At 40.0% G+C, this 23,858-nt stretch overlaps 2 protein-coding genes across 3 annotated transcripts in view; one reads left to right on the top strand and one right to left on the bottom strand.

The window, feature by feature from the left end:
• The window catches only part of MED23 (mediator complex subunit 23), a 55,215-nt gene extending 51,492 nt beyond the window's left edge, over positions 1 to 3,723 (top strand). Inside the window, exons 28-30 of one of the 2 annotated variants that reach the window (XM_062186765.1) lie at positions 82 to 202; positions 929 to 1,060; positions 2,613 to 3,723. In XM_062186765.1, coding sequence (XP_062042749.1) covers positions 82 to 202; positions 929 to 1,060; positions 2,613 to 2,780 — 421 coding nt within the window. In that variant the 3' untranslated portion in view covers positions 2,781 to 3,723. The remainder of the gene's footprint in view (positions 1 to 81; positions 203 to 928; positions 1,061 to 2,612) is intronic. The other variant, XM_062186766.1, reaches the window with a different exon arrangement.
• Positions 3,724 to 5,536: 1,813 nt separating this feature from the next.
• On the bottom strand, positions 5,537 to 18,505 carry ARG1 (arginase 1). The gene is made up of 8 exons (XM_062186767.1): positions 18,361 to 18,505; positions 14,477 to 14,549; positions 12,176 to 12,350; positions 9,566 to 9,725; positions 7,067 to 7,161; positions 6,693 to 6,797; positions 6,363 to 6,499; positions 5,537 to 6,127 (listed from the first exon to the last, which is right to left on the bottom strand). Exons 1-8 carry the CDS (start codon positions 18,493 to 18,495, stop codon positions 5,961 to 5,963), a joined length of 1,047 nt encoding a protein of 348 aa, XP_062042751.1. The 5' UTR covers positions 18,496 to 18,505; the 3' UTR covers positions 5,537 to 5,960.
• Between the last annotated feature and the right edge of the window lie 5,353 nt (positions 18,506 to 23,858).

Genomic DNA, 23,858 nt, shown 5'->3' with positions numbered 1-23,858 from the left:
CTTTTGCAAATGCTGTGTTAACAAAACATTTCAGCTGATTTTGTGTCACAAGAGATTTTTCCATTTATTTTCAAATCTTAGGTTTCTCACTGAAGTACTCCTTCCCATAGTGAAGACTGAGTTCCAGTTGCTTTATGTGTACCATCTTGTAGGACCATTTTTACAAAGATTTCAGCAGGAGAGAACTCGGTGTATGATAGAGGTAAGGTACAACCTGAGTGTTTCCAGATAAGATTAGCTTTCTTTACCAGTATTTTTCAAACTGCATGTCACAGCCATTAGTAGTGAAATCGGTACTCAGGAGCGGTTTTAGAGGAGTCAGTGTGCCTGTACTGAATTTGATGTGGGATGTGTCGAACTGCAGAGGTAGGGGCAGTGCCCATCATCAAGGATGAGTAGAAAGTTAAGGATGGAGACATGTTTTGAGAACAGTTCAGAGGGTTAACCAAATTCGTGGGCAATAAATGAAATCAGTATCTTCTAACAAGTTTTAGAGAAAAAGAATAGCCAGGATTAGAACTTTAGACACATATTACCTTAATGGAACCAAGAATTCCCCAGAGGGTAGTCATCCCAGAAATTGAGAGGTGATGTCTAGAAGGGGGATTGTCTATCTCTTAATTTGAAGAGAAATTTCTCAATTAAGAAGAGAAGTTTTGTGTGAGTACACTTTGTAGCACTATGGATTTCATTATAAATGTGGCTGTATCATAGCTCTCGTGTTCTAAAGGTGTGTTGATGGGTGACTGTTCCCATGGCAAGTGTGCTCTCCCCCAGAACTGGTGTTGTGATGGAGTCCAACTGCATCATACTGAATTATTTAAGTACTTCTTATCATTTAAATAATTCTGTATCATTTAAATAATTCTACAGTAATTATTTAACTACTTCCGATTATTTAAATAATTCTATATTATTTATTAAATAGATTGGAGTGGCATTTTATGACATGCTGCTAAATGTAGACCAGTGTAGCACCCATTTAAATTACATGGATCCCATCTGTGACTTCCTATATCATATGAAGTATATGTTTACTGGTGACAGCGTCAAAGAGCAAGTAAGTGGTTTACTTAATTATTTGTTAATGGGATATACAGTCATAGACTTTTTATGGGGGGGATGAGTATTTTTGTTGTTACATTTTTTGTTTTTAATGGAAAGAGTTGATATCATGCTTTTTAAGTTAGGAACATATTCTTTCCTCTTTGTATTATTATACAGAGCATTGGAGGGAAAAAATAGAGGGGTTTGATTACCAGTAATCTCATTAGGGAGAAACAATGTGATTTGGCTACTGAAAATACCAGAGCAGAAAGGTGTTGTGTTATAAGTGAAAGAGGTCCCACTTTTCCCTACACTTATTAGGATACACTATGGGAACATTGTGCACATTGTAGCATGACAAAAGATTGAAGCTAGGATGGTCAAGATGAATATTGGAATGTATAACCTGAAGAAAAAGTCCTCAACAATTGTTCACATCCTCCTTATTTGGAGGGTTTCTGTTCAGTATAGGAATTAGATTGGCTTTGTGTGACTTCAGAGGATTGTAGATTCTGGGGAAGTTAAGGGAAACAAACTCTGACTCAGTATATAAAGATGCAGTTCCTAGTAGAGGTATCTGAAAATGGAAAAGACCTCCTTGAATCCCCGTGTGTGGGAAGCACAGTCTGTTCTATTTTAGAGTGGTGGAGACAGGGCAGATAGGTGAAGTCTGCTGTTCTTTCCCAGTATTTTAGTTTTCTTTCTATAGCAGAAAGGAATGCAAATTGCTGTAGAGTGATAGGAATCCAATTCAGTGAGTTCTTTCCATGGAGTTGGGGTTGGGAGAACATGCATTCTTCTGTGTCTCAGCATGAAGGTCAAATATGGGTTGATGAGTTCTCACTTATACAAGAAAGAAATAATCGTTTCTGCTTTTATTAAAGCACAGAAAATATAGAAAAATTGATAAATGTTTATTTAAAAATATATCCTTTATATTTGGGTCAAAGAAACTTTAAGCCAAAATAAAAAGGAAAAATTTTAATGGACTTATCTTTCTCATTAGGTCAGAGAGCATTTAAATGAAGCTGAGAAAGCTTTGAAACTACTTGATTTATTTATCTCCTTGAAATATTTTAACTAAGAGTAGACCTAGTATTATATAGTTTGAATTCCAAGCATGAATCACCAAAAAAATTAGCTTTGCAGGTAACTGTTACAGATATGAGTTATTCAATGAACTTCATAATTTTGCTTCTTTGAAGATAGCATTTAAAAGGGTTGGTCAACTTTTTGGATGTATAGAATTTCCAGCGTAACCTATACTAGCCATTGGTAGTAGGATGACTGATTAGCTAAGTAAGTTTATATCTTTTTGTAAATGTATGCACATAACTACATGTAATATGTAACATGTGTGAAGGAGTTCATGTATTCTGTCTCATGTGAGAAAGAAGTAATTGTTTGATAATGATTGCTTTTGTTAAAACAGAACATATAGAGAAAATCTTCATGTATTCCATCTGCTCCCTAGCTTAATCTCTCAGGATATGTGTAGGTCACTTCTTTAAAGGTAGGAAATTCACTCTGAGATTAAAGCATTTTTTAATGTTTTTGTTTCTTAGGTAGAGAAGATTATCTGTAATTTAAAACCAGCCTTAAAACTTCGTCTTCGCTTCATCACACACATTAGCAAGATGGAACCCGCAGCAGTGCCTCCACAAGCCATGAACAGTGGGTCTCCGGCACCTCAGTCTAATCAGGTGCCAGTGTCTTTACCAGTAACGCAGTGAAGCTACAGTGCACTGTGCTGAAAATGGAAATACATCCATCTTTGGACATGGACTCGAATCTATTAAATCTGAACAGAGTCATGCTATATTGACAGATAGCAGCAGCAATGGCGTTCAGATTGTTTTATTTTGATTCAAATAGTGAATCTCCTAATACCTTATAATTTCCATCTCCCTAACTATATTTTGTCTCTAAGAGATCAAGTAAGCTCCATGTTGTTCATATCCATAACAATTGGACTCCCCAAGAATGTAGAGGTAACTGTGATGAAATGACACTCTTGGTCCTTCCCTATTCCAGCTGTTGGTTTTGTTTCTCTTATTATCAGTGGAGTATTCAGTCTTCAAACATAATTTAAAGGCACCACACATGTCAAACAATTGCTTTTTATAAATCCTTTTATAAATAAATCTCCTTTGATGTAACTTTGGGATAACAGATTTTTTTTATCAAGAAGTAGGTTTTAGATTTCATTGCACTATAGGAACAAACAAGGCTTCATATTCTTTTAAAAATGGCTTGAAATTTTATTGTAAATTTCCAAGTAAATATCTAATGCTCCTGTTCAAGCTGGATTGGCTGTTTTTACCTTCTCTGTACACTTGCACTTACTATATGAAATGAGTTGAAGTCAAGTAAGGAAGTACAGGTACCGTGCATAAACTTAAATAAAATCATACTTAAATGATTGATTCTCCGATCTCTGTTTTAAAAAATAAATCAGTTGCTTTTGAAGGTTGACAGTCTCACCTGCAAATAATTTGATTCTTTGCACTTTTACAGTCTTAAAATTTTTAAATATTTAATATTTTTAAGAATACTATGCTTTTTGATTCTTTATTAGATTTTGGGAGACATTGTTAATTTTTGGAAACAGCATTGTGAAAGGCTTAATTAGTGAAATCTGTGGAGTGAATAAACTGTAAGACTTCTTCAATAGCTCAGTTTGAATGTGTCTACTGTGTACCATACAGTGTGCTGGCTGGGTTTTGCAGAAGGGTATGAGGCTACTCCATGCATTCTGCACTACAAGTTGATGACTGCTGTTGGCCTAGGAATTAAGAGTTCATCATTTTTAAAAAAAGAATTAGTGAATTTAACTAACTACACTTCAAATTCTTGTTTCCAAAATATATTCCTCCTACACCTTTTTCTTTGTAGCTCATGTTATTGCAGTAGTAACTCTTTATATACCATGTAAGTCCAACTGAACATATATAGTAGTAGTAGTATAAATAATTTTCCAAGACTAATAAGACTCTTAAAACTCTTTAGAAACCTTGGGCTAGAAATGATCTCAGGTACTACTCTTAATATAGTCTCAACATATTATTTATTCTTGCCTGGAAGAATATGTTGATTTGAGAATCCATTAGAATGGCAATAATCATGGAACTAGTGTTATACAAATGGGATTGAGGAAGTCAAAATTAATATCGCCGTCTCAAGGATACAAACATTCTAATTTATTAAAAATTAATTTTTCCTCTTTGACTCAAAAAATGAGAACTTTATTTCCACTGAACAGACTTTTCAGTAAAGTTATTATCAGAGACATTACTAGAAGTCCGAAACTTTGTTTGGGTTTAGGATATAGCTGAGGGAGTAAAAATGCTTTCATATTCATTAAATCCTGAAAGTTTTTCTTTTTGACAATTAATAGTAACTTTAGAGCAGCTCTGTTCACTAGGACTTTTTGCAGAAATGGAAACAGTCTACACCTACGCTACTGATACAGTAGTTCCTAGCTACGTACCGCGTGAGCGTTTGGAATTTGGAACTGAATTTTTGAAAGGAGCACCATAAACAATCCTCTCAGAGTACCTACAGTATTACACAGTCCCTTTAAGTTCTTACATAGATGGGCTTTGGGGACGTGTTTGCTTCCCTTGTTTCAATTATATTCTCATTTTCTTCCCATTCTCCTTACGATCCCAGAGCCAAGATGAGTTGTTTAGTTGCTTACAGTTTTTAACTGAAGCATAACTGCAATTTCAACGTGTGAAGGGTGGGAAGTTTCAAATGCACATCACAGGTGTTGGAAACAAAATCACAGTTTAATTTCCTTGGCCCCTGAGACAGTTCTGTAATATTTTACACTTCCAAAAGAGCTACCTGAATAACAACCATGCTTAAAATATCCAAAAATACCATGTTTGAAGTATGGATGTAAAACATGCTATTTTCTTTTTTTTTTTTTTCTTTTTTTTTTTTTTTTTTTTTTTGGACAGGCAGAGTTAGACAGTGAGAGAGAGAGAGACAGACAGAGAGAAAGGTCTTCCTTCTGTTGGTTTACCCCCCGGGGGCCGCTACAGCCCGCACTGCACCAATCCAAAGCCAGGAGCCGGTGCTTCCTCCTGGTCTCCCATGCAGGTGCAGGGCCTAAGTACTTGGGCCATCCTCCACTGCCTTCCCGGGTCACAGCAGAGCGCTGGACTGGAAGAAGAGCAACCAGGACTAGAACCCGGGGTGCCGGCACCGCAGGCGGAGGATTAGCCTAGTGAGCCACAGCGCCAGCCAAAACCTGCTCTTTTCATGTTAATGAACATGAAGATTGTCCAAGTCTGTGATTACTCCCTTTATACGTGAAAAAAACAGATCCAGAATATTTAAGTAGCTTCACCAAGTCTTTGGTCTTGAGGATGCTGATTCACTGTGACTTATATATCTTCATAGTGCTTTTAAGCAAGATGTATGTTAAATATGCATGTGGTGGGGATATGAATACCGTGTGTATTTAGATAGAGACAATACATTTTCTTTATAAAGAGTTTATTACAAAAGGAATCACATATTTCAAATAACATGGACATGTACTGTCTTTCCAGATGAGGTAACTTTGTTTTCTGATATCAGGAGTCTACTCTCTTTGTGGGGGATTATAATGGGTGAATATTTGCACACCAGCACATTTTTAATTGGGAGTCAATGTGTGCTGCTCCTAAATATACGTCTTTTTTTTTTTCAAATGAGAAAATCTTTTCCAATTTCACGGAAGTTTTAATTTCCAATTCTTGAGTTTGAGTTTCACAACAAGAAGGAATTGGTAGAGTTTATACTAATTGGAAAAACATTTTTCTGGAAGAACAAGTCTTTGGGCAGATAACTGTAAGCTTAAGTAAGTTATAGATATGCTAATTACAGCATTAGCTGTGAAATTTTTAGATAACGCTCCATATTTATTTAGGTGGGTGAAGGTAGTCAATTGGCTTGTGATTGCCCTCCCGAGCAACTCCAAAAGAAGCCAAGGTTAGTGCTACTGCTGTGTTCACTGTTCGAGTTACTTCTTCTGGTGTCTTCCCCAGAGATGGGTTTACTTCCATTATATCTAATCCTGAGAGTAGTCCTACAACAACAAATGGCAATAATGTATTTATCAAATAATTGACATTTTAAAATCAGTACAGGCTGACTTGAAAGACTATGCAAAGGAGGTGACCAATGAAAATCAATTTAATTAATACATAATGTGATGGATATTGTCTAAGTGTCAGTTGGAGCTTGGTTTTCAGATCAGGGAGATACTAATAGACATTAGTCTAGATATACTTGCTTCTTTATTCCTTAAGATTTTTACCTACCTGTCTTATGAATTGCTTCTGTGATGTAGATACCTTCTCTGTAAGACAGACCTCCCACAACCGGTGTGCCAGTAGCTGGTGTGAAAGATGGGTCTAATCCATCAACATCAAAACTCAGATGAATTGGCCTTTTCTTTCTTTTAAAAAATATTAAAAGACTTCAGCATAATATTTATTAAACAGGTATAATGCTCATCCTGCTCTATAAACAATAATGACCCAGTGAAGTTCCATGATTATATTGACAGACTTCATCAACAATTTAAACTGATTAGTGTCAGTAGCAAGCCCTATGTTACCCTCACGTGCACACACCCAGAAGTGTCATACCTTCCTAGTAGATAGCACAATGTTTCTTCCATCACCTTGCCAATTCCCAGTTTGTCCACTTCAGTCATTGAAAAGTATTTAATACCCAGAGTTTTCACAATGTAGCTGTAAAAGAAAAGACGTTAAGATAATTACAATTAATAAGGCTGATTGTGTAGTCCCGTTTCATGTTTAAAAGATCAGTGTGCTAATTTATGTTAAATAGTTGGGTTCTGTGAAATACATAATTATGTTTGTATTTTTAACATCAAGTCAATTAAGATATAAATTGAGTACATACATATGAATGTATAGGTATAGATTTAGCCAGTAAAGCACACCTTGCACACAAAAGGATAACAGTGAGTGTACATCACAGCGAAGAATAAACTTACTGTTCCCCAGGGTCTACATCTCTCAAGCCAATATAGACAATATCCTTGGCAGATATGCAGGGAGTCACCCAGGAGAATCCTGGTACATCAGGGATCTAAAATGACAATTTTCCATTGGGTTAATGATTCTCTTGAGCAAATCCTACATTTTCTAAGTTAATGACAGTTGTTAAATTGCATATAATAGAGTGTAAATTAAGAGGAAATCACATAAAAAATAAAGTTAAGAGTGTGCCCACATCCTGTTGTGGTATCCTTGATTGCTTTAGCCTTAGCAACTTCACCCCATGGCCCCCATACCTAATGGCAATTGGAGGCCCCATGTCCCATGTCAAATGAATGTATATCCATTGCTTTGGTAGCTTCCTTCTTTATTCTTCTTTCTCAGTGGGGACTCAAACCCCAGGGTGACCTAGCATGGCTGAGGGAATGAATGTGTGACCAGATCTTTGATTGCCCTTCAAATCATAATGTGATGGCATCTGCTTTGTCCTGGAGCCAAGCTGAGTTCTTCCTGTGTGCTTGCTCAACATTATGTAAATTTATAGACCCCTGACTTGGTTATCACTTCAAAAACATGTTACTTCTCAGCATTTAAAAACAGATGTGACTCGCTTTTGTAATATCAGGATCAATACCGTATTATAATTATAGTGATAAAAATTGGTTTTATTGATAAACTAGCATTCCAATAGGAATTATGAGCCACAGTGGTAAATCTTACTCTAAAATTTTGTTTCATATCTTTTAGAAGAAAAGTTTGTAGAGAGCAAGGAGATGGTTCTTCTTACGATTTTAAATAATAAACCATTGTAATCTACTTTAAAACTTCTACTTTTCAAAAGGTTCTATATTGTAAGGGGATGCTTAGTGAGATAAAAGGCCTTGTGGATGTAATAGTAAAAGGTAGGAGCTAGAAGACTTGGTTCAACCCTTGCCTCACTGTGTGCTTTGCACATGCTCTTGGCAAGCTGGTGATATACCTCTACTAACTTGTTCATAAAGGATTATTTTCTGTTCTGTCTACTAAAAAGGGTAGTTTAAGAATACACACACAGGCCGGCGCCATGGCTCACTAGGCTAATCCTCCGCCTGCGGTGCCGGCACACCGGGTTCTAGTCCCGGTCGGGGCGCCAGATTCTATCCCGGTTGCCCCTCTTCCAGGCCAGCTCTCTGCTGTGGCCCGGGAGTGCAGTGGAGGATGGCCCAAGTGCTTGGGCTGCGCGGCCTGCTGGCCGCAGTGCACTGGCCATAGCGGCCATTTGGGGAGTGAACCAAAGGAAAAGGAAGACCTTTCTGTCTCTCTCTCTCTGTCTAACTCTGCCTGTCAAAAAAAAAAAAAAAATACACACACACAAGATATACAGTCAGTCCTCTGCATCCTCGGATTCGGCCAATCACTGATTAAAATGTAGTTGGGCCTAAGATGGTGCAGATTTTTCTTATTCCCTAAATAACAGCATGACAGCTATGTTTCTTTTGTATTAGGCATTACAAGTAACCTAGAGATTATGTAAAATATATAGGAGGATATGCATGGGCTACATGCAAATACTGTGCCATTTTATATAAGGGACTTGAGCATCTTCATGGGATTCATAGGGGTCCTGGCACCAGTTCCTGGCAGATGCGGAGGAATGACAGTACTCACATCTGAAGTCAGTTTCAGAACTGTTAAGTAAGGTAGAGCGCCTTGCTACTTTTATGAACCAATCCTTTAGTTACTAGCTACAGAATAATGGTTAGAAATTACAACACAAATAAGATAGGGGAGAGTGGCCTATCAGACAAGACACCTGTACCCCACATCCAGAGTGCCTGAGTTCCCTGCCCAGCTGTGGTTCCTGTTAATACAGATCCTGGGGGTCAAGACAGCCCAATCACTTGATGGTTCAAGTGATTGGTTTCATGCCACCCATGTAGGATACCTGGATTGAGTTCACAATTCTAAGCCAGGAGTCATTGTGGGTATTTCTGCAGTGACCAAGTACATGGGAGCATTCTCTCGCTCTCTCAATCTGTGTGTGTGTGTGTATGCATGTGCCTCTCAAATAAATAAAAACCAGGGGCCGGTACTGTGGCTTAGCGGGTAAAACCACTGCCTGCAGTGCCAGCATCCCATATGGGCACCGGTTCAAGTCCCCTCTGCTCCACTTGTCCCCGCTGCTCCACTTCTGGGATCCAGCTCCCAGCTATGGCCTGGGAAAGCAGTAGAAAATGGCCCAAGTTCTTTGGCCCCTGCACCTGCTTGGGAGACCTGGAGGAAGCTCCTGGCTCCTGGCTTCGTATTGGCGCAGCTCCGGCCGTTGTGGCCATCTGGGGAGTGAACCAGCAGATGGAAGACACTCTTTTTCTCTCTCTCTCTCTTTCTCTCTCTCTCTCCCCCCTCTCTATAACTCTGCCTTTCAAATGCGTAAATCTTAAAAATAAATATGAGGCGGCATAAGGCTTCTCACTTCCTTTTCACCTTTTGGTAACAGTCTATCAACTGGCCTTTACCTTTCCTTTCAGTTCCTTCAGGAGGAAAGACACAGGTTGTCCATGCAAGTTCCCACTTGTGGTTGTCAGTGGAGTGTTGATATCAGTATGAGCATCCACCCAAATGACAGCCAGGTCGGGGCAGACACTGGCATGGCCAGAGATGCTTCCAATCGCCAAGCTTTAGAAGAAAAACATTGGTGTGAACATCGGATTTGCAATGCTGTTACATACATCTTATCACTGACTTCCTTAAAGCTATCATTTGATTTTTTTTAAGGCCAACTGACTGATATTTCTGATTATCAGAGATGCCAATTAAACAAGTACAGTAATAAAGTGTAACTTCCACTTAATGCTTCCTAACAAGTTATATTTACATCACTAGCATTACAAAATTTTGTGATGCTAGTTTTCCAAAATCCACCTTGTAATAAAATCACAAATTAATCAAAAAATAAACATGTATTAGAAGGTTGTCCATAGGAGAAATTCCTTCATAGGACACACTGTTCAGTTCTCAGAGCTAAATTGGGCTATCTGCATACTGGTCTCTCTTAGTAAAAACACAATTCTTACAAGTGAATTACAACCAAGTCCTCCCGCTTTTCTTAAAATTCCGCTCCCCTGGCTGGCGCCATGACTCAATAGGCTAATCCTCGGCCTGCGGCACCAGCACCCCGGGTTGTAGTCCCAGTCAGGGCGCCGGATTCTGTCCCGGTTGCTCCTCTTCCAGGCCAGCTCTCTGCTGTGGCCCGGGAGTGCAGTGGAGGATGGCCCAAGTCCTTGGGCCCTGCACCCCATGGGAGACCAGGAGAAGCACCTGGCTCCTGGCTTCGGGTCAGCGCGGTGCGCCGGCCGCAGCATGGCAGCCGCGGCAGCCATTGGGGGGTGAACCAACGGTAAAATGAAGACCTTTCTCTCTGTCTCTCTCTCTCACTGTCCACTCTGCCTGTCCAAAAAATAAATTAAAAAAAAAAAAAATTCCGCTCCCCTGCAGTCCAGGGCCGTCCCTCAGTCCGTACATTCCGTTCTGCAGTATAGCCTGGGTGCTTGTTCCCTCTACTCCATGCTCAGATGCCCCGCTTTAGCTTTCTACCCTGCTGCCACATTTTAACAATCCTTCTTAACTAGGACCCACCAGCGTTGGTCCCAAAACCCCCAAACTCCAGAAGTGCAAAGGTGAGAATTTAGAACACAAAGCCTGTACACATTCTCCCACCTGGGAGTGGTTAAGCATCGTTCGGAGAACCACGAGCTTTCGGATTCTCTGGGTGGTGGCAGTCATGGCCTGGTGTTCAGGTACTGATTATTCTACTGGATGTTTGTTCTCCCTTTAGGTTTCCTGTGTTTTGGCAAGGTTGTTTGGCACTCTTAAGATTTCCACTTACAAATTTTTCTACATGAAAAAGAAAAGTGAGCCCCAGCTTCTCCATTGCAGGTTTGGTAGAGAAGCCTTCGGAACAGTTGGCGTTACAAGAGGAAACTTGTGAAACAATTGATTCTTGACAAGGGCCCTATAGGAACCATGCTATGTTGGATCGGATCAGGCTCTTCTGGTACTGCTGTCCTTGGGCATAAACATTAAAAAGGCTAGTGCACGTCTGGCTCCACGGCTCACTAGGCTAATCCTCCGCCTGCGGCACCAGCACCCCGGGTTGTAGTCCCGGCCAGGGCACTGGATTCTGTCCCGGTTGCCCCTCTTCCAGGCCAGCTCTCTGCTGTGGCCCAGGAGTGCAGTGGAGGATGGCCCAAGTCCTTGGGCCCTGCACCTGCATGGGAGACCAGGAGAAGCACCTGGCTCCTGGCTTCGGATCAGCGCGGTGCGCCGGCCACAGCGGCCATTGGGGGGTGAACCAACGGTAAAGGAAGACCTTTCTCTCTGTCTCTCTCTCTCTCTCACTGTCCACTCTGCCTGTCCAAAAAAAAAAAGGCCTCGTGCACAATTATCTTCATGATCAGAATCTGATGATATGGATAAAGAGTGATATAATCCCTTGAAGAAAAATTATCCAGCAGAAAAAAAAAATGATTCTTATGGGAATAGAATAAAAAAAGGAAATTTGTATTGAAGATTAAGAACAAAATATAGGGTATCAGAGACTTACATGCATCCAATTGTTAAACAAAATCAGCATGTACAAGGAAAAAAGACATCACGAAGGAAATGTACCGGATTTTAAATTCTGCTTGCAATAGTTGTTAGGAAAATACAGTTACCCCTGACTCTTTAAATGTGTGCGTGTGCTTTCAAACTTTTTATAAAGCAGTTTAACTTCTATAATGGAAAACACAGGCTTTGACATTGTTTCCCTAAATGAAGTTGTGTCCAATAAGCTATGAATTTCCTCAGTGTTGATTTATTTAGAAGATTACACTGAACGTTTTCTTGAAATACCTCCATATCTCATTCTCTGCTGTGATAGATAAAAATAAAGATATTATAAGACTTCAAATAGAGCAAAGTCTATATTTCTGGAGTAAAGTAGTAACCCATACAATATTTTTTGAGGTAGAAAATATGGCATAAAATCGATCAGGGCTATCCTGTCTACATTTCTTCTCTGGCTGTCTTGGGTATACTTCCTTTATATCAGTACCAGAGGCCCACACACAGTCACTGCACAAGACCTGTGGTCCCCGCCCAGCACCAGGCTGATCCTCCCGTTCTTCTTGATTTCTGCCACTGCACCAGCCAGCTGCTCATTGGCTTTTCCCACCGACCGTGGATTCTTCACAATATGAAAGGGGCTGTCATTAGGGACATCAGCAAAGGACAGGTCTCCGTAGTCTGTCACATCATGCTCTGAAATTAAAAGTGTCAAGTTACTAAGTAAAAAAGAGATTGCAAATCAGTACATGTAGGAATATTCCAAGGGTACAAAATAAGTATATTTTCAAAAGCTTAAGCAAAGGAAATGTCTGGAAGGTGTGTGACGATCATAAGGTGCAAATCGTGTCTCTATGCCTGACGTCATACTCTCACCAAGACCTCACATGGGTGCCTGCTGTGTGCCTGTCTCACAGTAACTATTTCTTGAATGATTCCAGTGAGATTGGACACTAAAATGTATCAGGGATAACTTTCTGGAAGGCATCACCATCTCTGTCTCTCTCTCTCTCTCTCTGTTTATGTGCTTTTTCACTATTCGGTAAGAAGCACACTTTGTTTTTGTAATAGTCAAATATATATTTTACATGTATAAATGCCCAGAGGAAAGTGTACCAGGATTTTCTAAACTTGCTGACTCTGTAGTAGCAATCCTTGGTTTCTATCCCATCTGTCACCTGCTGACACAGCTTCCTCCTCGGTCCATTGTACCTGCCTCACAGTGCTGTGTCAGACTTAAAAAAGAATCTGTACTGAGCGCTGAGCCCAATACTTCAAAGAGCTCAGAAAATAAAGGTTTTGTTACATTTTATTTTTAAAACGGTAAAGTTGTAGGTAACCCTATTATTATACTTTTTAAAAAGTATAAATAGCAGATAATCCTAAGTTTCTAAGGATCTGGGTGTGCTTCCTAAAGGAAAAGACTAAAAAAGACTGGAAGAGATTCAAAAGTAGAGAACCTCTAGGAAAATTTGGATAGGCGATCAGCTCAGTGTTCTGAACCTACTGTCCAGTTTTGTATTTACTACATGTCTGTGTCTGTCTGTGACCTGGCAACACCACCAAGAGATTTCACCTTTATAATATTTGACAAAATTAGCTTGTTAACTGAGGGACAAACCTGCTTGTCCAAGTTTTCTCTTCTTTACTGAGTATCTCTCCTCCCTCCCTCCCTCCCTCCCTTCCATCCTTCCCTCCTCTCTCCCCTTTCCTCTCTCCCTCCCTCCCTTCCTTCCTTCCTCCCACTTTTGTAGCAACCTATTTCTTCCTTCAGTGTGGGAAACAAACCAAGCTGATCATCTTTTAACTTAAGAATTACCATATTCTTACCCTTCTCCGAAGGGAGGAGAGAACTTCCACTTTGACTATGACCCTATCGGAACAAGATCAAAGTCAGCGAACTCTAAAGGCTTCCATAGCCCTGGCAACTCATGACTAGAGCCTAGGGAGATTACTGACGCCATGAACAGGAGTGTCAAATTGTTAAATCAGCAACAGGAGTCACTGTGTACTTACACCCCATGTGGGATCTGTCCCTAATGTGTCGTCTAAAGCCAAGTGATGCTATAACTAGTACTGAAACAGTATTTTTATACTTTGCGTTTCTGTGTGGGCACAAACTGATGAGGTCTTTACTAACTATATACTGAAGTGATCTTCTGTATATAAAGAGAATTGGAAATGAAAAAAAAAAAAACAACCTGGTGTTAAAATGGAAATGGCATAGAAAATTAATTAATTTAAAAAAAAATTATGTAGGATCTCTGTCTTTAATGTGCTGTACATTGCTATTTAATGCTATAATTAGTAACCCAATGGTAGTTTTTTCACTTTATGTTGCTATATGGGCAAAATGTTGAAATCTTTACCTAATATATACTAAACTGATCTTCTGTATACAAAGAGAATTGAAAATGAATCTTTACATGAATGGAAGGGGAAAGGGAGCGGGAAAGGGGAGGGTTGCGGGCAGGAGGGAAGTTATGGGAGGGGGGAAGCCATTGTAACCCATAAGCTATACTTTGGAAATTTATATTCATTAAATAAAAGTTTAATAATAAAAAAAAAGAATTACCATATTCTTTGCTGCCAGATAGTGTACATCCTGGGAGACAGTAGATGAGACCTCAACTGCTTGGGTCCCTGATACACATGTGGGAGACCTGGCTTGGTTTCATGACCCCTGACTTTGGCCTGGCTTAATCCTGGCTGTTGCAGGAATTTGGGGAATGAACCAGTGGATAGAAGATATCTCTCTTGCACTGTCTTGCCTTTTCAAATAAATACGTAAATAAAATTATAAAATATATTTTTAAAATTACCTTGTTCTTTAAGTTTCTCAAGCAGACCAGCCTTTCTCAATACTGTAGGACCTTCTTCCACCCCTCCTCGTGGCTGAACAATTAAAAAATTAATACTTCAGACATTATCATGACCATCAGATGCCCATGTTAAGAATCTTTTTCATTATTTAATTAGTTGAACCATAACAATCGTTTTCAAGCTCCTACAGCCCCAGAGATTCTTGTCTCATTTAGTCTTCATTGCAAAGTAGACTGAATTACTCCTAGTTCAAATAGGAGGACTCCTGGTTCAAATAAGAGGAACTAACATCGCAAAATTAAACACACAGCTAAAGTGGCAGAGCCTTGGTTCATATCCAGGTTTTTGAATTCCCAAACCAGCGCCCATCTTCCCCTTACTCCATGTTATTAACACAGTGAATACATAAATATGCAAAAGCACTCAGATAGTTGGAGATATAATAATGTAGGGGAGAAGGTTTCTTTTTGTCACTCGTAAGTCAACAGAGATGTCGGATATTTAAACCAATTATAATCACAGGTAGTTTCTTCAGTGCAGCTATAAGAGGTCATGAGAACAAAAACAGGGTGCCCCTAACTTGGCCAGGGACAGGGTGTGTCAGTGAAGGCTGCGTGGAACAGAAGATATTTGAGTTGAGTCTTGCAACATGACCAGGTGGTCAGAAAAACAGGATAGAGGATTGAGAGAGTTTGCAAACCAGGGAGCAGCTTGGGCACAGGTATCAGAAGACCAAGAGCATGGTCTGAAAAAGCCCTATGTGTAGGTTCATTCAGCAGGACGTTGGAGCCCTTGGGGAGAAGGCAGGCGACAGTGGAGATCACCACTGGGGAGATGAAACCACGCAGCCCAGCCCATCATTTCCCGCTTCACCAGCACATGAGAAATTCTCCGCTTGCTGTTTTGACGTCAGGGAAGCTGACATTCTTCCTCCTTGCGGGGAGTCTTCCCCCTGCACCCGGCAGACCACAGGGCTCCAGAAGCACTGTCTTTCTGACTCCAATTTCCAATAGAACTTTTAGACAGGAAATTTACATCTTGTGGTCAGATGAGATTGTGGCGCCAAGCTGAGGGAATGTTTCTGTCCCATTCAAATGACCAGATGTTCTGCCCTGGATGCCAGGCAAATTCATAATGGCAAAGCCCTGTCCATGACAGCCGCTCTACCTGATGCACTTTGTCACTTTACTCCTCTCCCTTTGGCTTAAGCCACCTCCTTCCTAATCAAGTACATCTTATTTCTCCACCTACTTTGTTGAGTTTGCCTGTAGTTTTCTGTCTACTTTTGCCTTTCTCCTATTGCTAAATTTCAGTACAGCTTGCTTTCTAAATTAATTAATTAAATTTTTGAGAGGCAGAGTGAGAATGAGTTAGATAGAAAGCGAGAGCTCCCATCAGCGTGTTCACTCTCTAAATGCCCTGGCTGAAGCGAGAAACCTTGAACACAATCTAGGTCTCCCATGTGAGTGGCAAGGACCCAATTACTTGAGCCATCACCACTGCCTCTCAAGATTGGCTAGAACCAGGGGTCAGAGCAAGGTATCCAACCCAGGTGCTCCCCTGTGGGCTGTAGGCATCTTTTCTGGTGTCTTAATCACTAGGTAAAATGCCTGGCCCGGTCCAGCTTTCTATACTTTTGGGGCACTATATTTTGTAGCATAGGGCTGACATATAGTCAGTGCATGACAACTGTCAATTGGATAAAATTGCATGGTCTTCCTCCCTATCTTCCAACTTTAGAACAAATCTCGTAGACTCCATTGCTGTATCACAGTCATTAAAGTCCTCAGAGTGACATTTTTAGTATTTTTGTTACGTTTGATTTCAATTGCCTCTCACAAAGGGTCTTTTTTATCGCTTGGTTTATCTGCTCACTTCAGAAATGACTTCCTCAGCTCTACCGACTTTCTCGGCTGCACCCAATCCCTAGCTGGCTGCACACCTAAGATCCACCACGGAGTGAAGCTCTCTTGAAAAGCCATTTGCATAGGTCCAGGGCACAGGCTTTGGAATCAGTCCTCTCTGGAATCACAGTCAAGGCTGAGCAACCCTGAGCAAACTGCCAAACCTTTTTGAACCTCAGTTAATGCAAATATAAGATAAAAATAATACCCAGCACATTGGTGGCACACTGCTTTTGTTAGAGGGTAAGTCAGAGAATGGAGCTCTTTTTTGGACTCTACTTCTGATAACCTGCCTTCTAGTCCCCTCTTTTGCCTGCTTGTCAAATTTTTTTCTCCCTTTAGGTGGAGACAAATGCCTAGGTATTGGCCACTTGGCTCTGTACTCCATGGCTTGATAGAGAAGAATCAATTTCTCTCTCTCTCTCTCTCTCTCTCTCTCTCTCTCTCTCAAAATCATGGGACAGTCCTAACAATCAGGAGACTTCTTTGCCATGGTCATGTTCAGGAGGGAATCTTGGGATAAAAAGAATTATTGAGAATAGGAAATGCATCAGGTTGCATTTTAACTCAGTGTCCCACAGAGGAGCTGCCCTGATGTCATTCTAAGCATTAATTACATAAAGAAACAAAGGTGTTTCCTTAAAATTCTCTCTCTTTCTATGCAGCGGCAGTCACATCAGAGACCGAAGCATGTTTGGTATCCCTTCTTCCAAGCCTCCTTCCTCCTCTCCTTGCTCCCCTCTTTCCCTTCCTCCCTTCGTTCCTCCCTCCCTCCCTCCCCTTCCTTCCATCCACCCTCCCTCCCTTCCTCCCTTCTTCCTTCCTTCCTTCCTTCCTATCCATGTCCCTTCTTTGCTTCCTCCTCAGTTTTTTCGATTCCATCTTTGTCAGCACTCGTCCTAAGCACAGATAGGCACCCTGGATCTTAAACACTTTCCATCAGCAAAGTGCACACTGTGTTCTGGGAACACGGCCTTTGGAAGACTTCCAGGGAACGTGAGGCAGCATTTACTGACAGTCCAAACGCAGTTTCCATCTCTAACCTCTGACCTCTCCCAGTCTATTTTGCAATAAAAAGCCGAATGAACACCAAGAGTTAAAAATTAAGAGGAAGCTAAAGCACTACGCAGATTCTGAGGAACCAAAGACCCTATATAAAAAACGATCAGGCGTGGGAGTTTCGGTTCACACAGAGTCGTGCTCGGTTTTGAACGCAGACCCATGCTGAAGTCTGTGGCGTCTGTCATCTCATTGTATTTACCAGAATGAGTGTGCCCAGGAAGAAGAAACGCCTGGACGTTTACGAGTTGTTGGTGTGCGTTGGTTCCCAGCTACGTTTCTCTGAGGCAAGCTAGGAGCTTCATAAATCATTAATCCTTTCAGTGTTGCCAACTTGTGGTAGGATTTTCCCTCAGTCTTTTTGTTCCCCTCCAAGAGGTGCTCATGCGCCGACAGTTTTAGAGAATCATTAAAGCCCTAAAATACCATGAGTCACTCATAAAGTTGGATAAACCAGCAATATTTAAGTTAGCCAAATCAGAGGACGTCTAAAGTATTCAGTATTGTGTTAAGTATTGTAGACATTCATGACACAACTAAACAAAGGTGTTTGTTTTTTAAATTCTTTCCTCCTACACATCCACCGTAACAGCAAAAGCAAAAAGCAGCGAAAGCCTCAGTAGCTACAATACAGAAATGGTCCATTTTAATTCAAATAAAAAAATTTTTTTCCCCAAGGCATTCAATAAAATGTAGATAACAATGAAATTGGCTTTGACTGAGATCAGCAGCCCAGAGTCAATGGGTTTGTGACCCACAATCACACAGTGCTGCAAAATGGGGAGAGTATAGCAAAACACGCTTTTCTGGGCCCAAGGGGATCAGGAAACGTAACTAACCAAACAATCACACCTTAGAGATTTTCAAGCCCCAAGTTTTCAAATCAATGCCACGTACTCCAAGCCAGACGTTTCACTCACCTGTCCCTTGGAGAAAGGGGCTCCAATGATCCCTATGGATTTTGACTTGGAACTCATGCTTGCCACTTCTTCCTGCTGCATCTCCGTTCTCCAGTGGTCGCCACCCTCTGCAGCCCTCAGTGACTGAGGGCACATCTTTTTTCCCTTTATAATTGGGTTCAATCTGTTTACCTTTATTCTAATGAGGATCGCTTGCTCCACCTACTGAACGGAAGAATGACAGAGTCAACTGAAGTCTAGCAAATTCTTCATACGTGGAATAATCGTGATTCTTCTGACTCTTGGTCTCTAATTACGTGAGCATTATTCATGTTACTAGTGCACACCCTTTTGAAAAAGCCAGCTGGATGACATTAATCTTTCCTTAGACAATCGACAATTGCATGTGGTTTCACAACCACATAAGAACTACCACATTTTCAGCTGTGCAAGCTCAGGGCAGGGCATGTGCTTTCTGTAGGCTCTGAGTTCTCGTAGAATAGGGGCTGGGACGGGCCAGATAGTCTCTCACTTTCCCTCCATCCTTGACATCCTGAGTGAAGGTTTCAGACACTAGGATAATCCACAAGATACACTTCATACACCGCGAGGGCACACTCTTGGGGGAAAGCAGGCAACTTCCTTTTTTGATATTTACTTAAAGAGAAAAAAATAAGCTAACCAGGTGTGTTGCTATTTTTAAAATACTATATGCAAGGAAATAACAATTTTGGAATCATAACATCATAATCAGGGCTTAAAAAAATAAAAATAGCCAACATTGTATTTTTATTATGTGTCACATGCAATTCTGTTTTACAGGTACATTATCTCATTTAATGTTTGTCATTTTTATGGTAAGTCACAGCACTGGTGTCATTTTACAGAGAAAGAAGCTGAGTCTTGGAGAGGTTGCCAAGGGTCACACACAGATTGTAGAGGAAAAGCCAAAATCCAGGGTTGGGCACTCTGGGTCACCCAATCACTGATCTTACAGGCTAACCACATGCCACCTGTCAGTTATCAAGCACTCTGGGGAGTTGCTTATCATCTTGCAAAAGTATGGATCTGCAAGAAACGCACCCCAAATATTATCCCAATTTTAAAATGGTATGATTGTAATTTTTTAAAGATTTATTTACTTATTTGAAAGGCAGAGTTACAGAGAGGCAGAGGCAGAGAGAGAGAAAGAAAGAGAGAAAGAGAGAGAGAGGTCTTCCATCCACTAGTTCATTCCCCAGTTGGCTGCAACAGCTGGAGCTGCACCAATCCGAAGCCAGGAGACAGAGCTTCCTTTGGGTCTCCCACATGGGTGCAGAAGCCCACAGACTTGGGCTATCTTCCATTGCTTTCCCAGGCAATAGCAGAGAGCTGGATCAGAAGGAGAGCAGCCAGGACTCGAACTGGCACCCATATGGGATGCTGGCACCACAGGCTGTGGCTTTACCCACTATGCCACAGCGCTGGCTCCATGATTGTAATTTAAAAAGGAAATTCAATACTAAAAACATAATTTCTTTTTCCTACCGGTGGGAGAGAATATTGTGGAGTAAATAAATCCTATAAGGATGCAGAATTTTGTCTGCTATATTCCCGTAGTCTAGGACAGTGTTGACGTTAGATAGATGTTCAGCACATATTTATTAGATTAATGAATAAAAGAGTCAAGGTCTCACAGTTACATTTTGATAGGATCCTTTATTTTTCAAATAGATTTTTTCCCTTCCACCTGAAAATTTACTTATATATCCTAAATATTTACTTGTATTCTTTGTATGGCTTTGACATTAACCTCTTACATGTTGACAGAGCAAATATTTTTTTCAAATCTGTTGTAAGATTGAGAATTTTATGTATGTTATCACTCCAAACTTATAATTTGAAGTACGCAGCTTAAAAAATGACATATTTTGTAAGTTTTAAGTCCTCCCAATCCACTAAATCACAAACCAATACTTTTACATTTCCTTCAGAGTTTGTGTTTTACGTTTAGTTTTCTGTTTCATCTACATCCATCTTGGTATGTTATGTACATTTTCCAACTGTATTTCCCCTCTAGATCAATCATCAGACTCCCCATCAACATTCATCGAACAATCCACACATTTTGCTATTAATTTGAGTGCTATCACCATCTTAACCAAGTTTCCCTAAATACATGGGTCTGTTGCTGAGACCTTTCTTTCATTCACTAGTTTCCTTACCAGGTCCATAATGTTTTATTATCATGGCTTTATGGTGTATATTGCCATTGTTTGGACAAGAGTAAACGTCATCCTTCTCTTTTCAAAAGTGGTTTGCCTCCTATGGGCCTCTATTCCACATATTTAGGATAAATCATTGAATTACTTAAAAACAAACCTGCTAGGATTTTTACTACATGTGTAGATGAACCCGTAGAGATTTTCTATCCTTAAAATTTCATATTTCATTAAAATATCTTTTTCTTTGAAAAGCTCAACGTTCCAGAAGTTCTTCCAATACCAAGCTGAAATTATTTTCTTGTCATCTGACTCCTTAGTCATAATACCTTCGTAGAGGTAAAGCACACTGTCTCTTGGCTGTTGTTATCTTTATTGGGTCTCTATTGTTGAGGCTGAGAATCCTCCAAAATACCTTCCAGTTTATTATAAAACATGTTTACTGTTCTCTACTGGTCACCAACCTGGTCATTCCTTTCAAAACATCCAATTTCTCCACGCCTTCCAAGGGTATATCCAGGTGTAGACAGCATCAACTGGACAATCAAACACAATTTTGATAATGTTTGCTTTTTCTAGGTCACTTATAAAAATTTTGAGCAGGGCAGTGCTTATGTAAAAGCCTCCAGGACATTCCACTGGAAACCCAACCCAGATTAGCTCATATGCACTATCAATCATAAATCTCTAAGTATAGCTGGATAGTCACTAATTTCCAACTCAACCACTCCATCTTGTCCAGAAGGACAATATATGGAAATTCACCAAGTGTCTTAATAAAACCTCATTGCACTTTACTACTTTTTGTCATCAACCAGTCTGACTTCTCTGTCAAAGATGATGAATTAACCATGAGAGTTCCTTCTTTCAGTGACCTCGTGCTGATTCTTAGTGATCACAGCTTCCTTTTCATCATAAACACAAACTATCTTTTCTGTCTCCACAACTATTATCTCAGGATCTCTAAAAGAAGGAGACAGTGGACATCTTACCTGTATCACTCTACTACAACTTTGCTTTCTACAGATAAATTCTTTCATTTATTATTGAGTATGTCTACTGAGTCTTGAAACGTGCTTCTCCTAACAAGACAGACCTGTTTAAACATCCTGTTTCTTTTTTTTTTTCATTTTTCTTTCATCCTATCTGGCATTGTCTTGGAACCAAGACCATATCATTGACCTTGATCCGCAAACATTAGCTTGAGATTTGGTCCTCAATAGGTCCTTGCTTAAGTTTCCTATAGCTTCTGTAATAAAGTATTACAACCTGGGTACTTAAAGCAATGGAAATATGTCATTTCCTCATCTGGAGAACAGAAGTCTGAAATCAAGCATTTGACAGGGTCATGCTTCCTCCGAAATCTGGAAGGAATCTGTTCTTGTCTCTTCCTAGCTTCTGGAAGTTTCCTTGTAATCTTTGGCATTCCTTCTCTTAGAGATGCCTCATTCTAATTATCCATCTTTGCAAGGTGCTCTTCCTGTGTCTCTGGTTTTTTTTTTTTGAAATATTTATAAAAATATTTTAAAAAAATTTTTAATTAAATATTTGATGTCAAGAGTATTAATGCCCAACAATGGGTACCACAGTTCTTTTGTGAAGTTATTAGTGTGGGAGGCTCATAATTTTTTGTTTTAATTAATTAATTAATTTAAAAAGCACAGTGACAGAGAGAGAGAGGAAGAAACAGAGAGATATTCCATCCACCAGCTCACTCTCCAAATGGCACAACAGCAGGAGCTGGCCCAGGCTGAAACCAAGAGCCAGAAACTCTATCTGGGTCTCCTCCGACATGGGTGGCAGTTGCCCAAGCACTTGGCCATCTACCTTTGCTTTTCTAGGTACATTAGCAGGGAGCTGGATTGGAAACAGAACAACAAGGACTCAAACTGGCACTCTGATATGAGACGTGGGCTTTGCAGGCGATGGGTTAATGCACAGTGGCATAACCATCTTCTTGTAAGCACATTAGTCATGTTAAGTGAAGGGCCACCATACTCCACTTGGCCTCATCCTAACTACATGTGCCATGACTCTTTCCAAATTGAGCCACATTCTGAGGCACTGGGGACTGGGACTTCAATATGTGCTTTGTGAAATACAACTGAAACCCTAAGAGTCCTCAATTAATGTTTTTACAATAATAATAAGATGAGCAAAAAAGGTTATACAATTAGAGGAACCAAAAAATGTCATACCTGGTGGTTTCTACTTGTTTCTCTTTCTGAGGTTCCAAACTGTAGCCCATTTCTGTCTTATTTTTTCATCAGTCAGCTAACAGGTAAGACCCTTTTCAGATACAGCCCAGGATTCTTAGGACTTTTTACTCTCTAACAGAGGAGTTTCAGGGAACCATTTAGCTTGGAGTATTGCCTACATTCCATAAATACAATACGAATGGGCCTGATCCTGGAACAATACAAACTACGTGATCCCTGAACAAGTCACCTAATTGTGCTTCTGAGTAAGAATACTTCTAATCCTTTGAGGTATTCTAGCAGCCTGAACAGAGTGGATAGTCACAAAAAGAAATTCAGGTCATTTCACCATTTTTTTTTTTTTGGTAGGCTCCCTCTCTTGCCTTCTCTTATCTCTTTACGTACTTAAACTTGAAGCCTTACTCTTAGGAGTGTGTACTACACACAGGTTAAAAAAAAAAAAAAAAAAAAAAAGAAAGAAATCCTGTCACTTGCAAGAAAACAGATGCAACTGGAAAACCTTATTCTTAGTGAAATAAGCAAGTCCCAAAAAGACAAATATTATATGTTCTCCCTGATCTGTGAAACTAATAGAATACCTAAAAGATAATCTATAGAAGTGAAATTGACACTTTCAGATGAGATGACTTTGAACAGCCCTTGTCTCGACTGTTGAGGAACAGCCATTTTTTTTTTTCATATTATTTGTTGAACTCTTTACTTAGTATAGGGTTAATCTTACATGTATAAAGTTAATTGAAAATAGATCTTAGTAAAAAATAAGAATGGGAATAGGAGAGGGAGGAGAAAGAAGGGTGAGAGCTCACTATGTTCCTAAATTTTTGTTTATGAAATACATGACATTTGTATACCTTAAATAAAAGATTAAAAAAAAAAAAAAAAACAAGAGCAATGCTGTTAATGTCTCTATGAAGGAAGGGAGCTCAGGGCAGTGCTGCTTGAGACCAGGTGAGAGAAAGAAACCCAAGGAGGGGGTTACAGCTACTTGGGTGTCCTGAGATATCACCCAGCATCCAATGGGGTCCTGAACTAAAGCCTTAGTGTTAGGGGGAAATATTTACATCTCATTGGAGGCCTTGCCCAGGCAAAGTCTGAAACT

This window comes from Lepus europaeus, chromosome 3, assembly GCF_033115175.1.
Source record: "Lepus europaeus isolate LE1 chromosome 3, mLepTim1.pri, whole genome shotgun sequence".
Classification (NCBI taxonomy): Eukaryota; Metazoa; Chordata; class Mammalia; order Lagomorpha; family Leporidae; genus Lepus; species Lepus europaeus.
Note: the sequence above shows the minus strand (reverse complement) of the source record. Positions and strands in the feature narration are given on the sequence as shown.

What these genes read in the sequence shown, in the direction of transcription:
- ARG1 (XM_062186767.1), bottom strand. Translation starts at nt 18,495, where the DNA reads ATGTGCCCTCAGTCACTGAGGGCTGCAGAGGGTGGCGACCACTGGAGA. An exon ending in GTGCTGGGCGGGGACCACAG is followed by an intron (nt 9,726 to 12,175) that starts GTCTTGTGCAGT and finishes TTTCTTCTAAAG; the next exon opens with CTTGGCGATTGGAAGCATCT. An exon ending in TGAAGGAACTGAAAGGAAAG is followed by an intron (nt 7,162 to 9,565) that starts GTAAAGGCCAGT and finishes TTGTCATTTTAG; the next exon opens with ATCCCTGATGTACCAGGATT.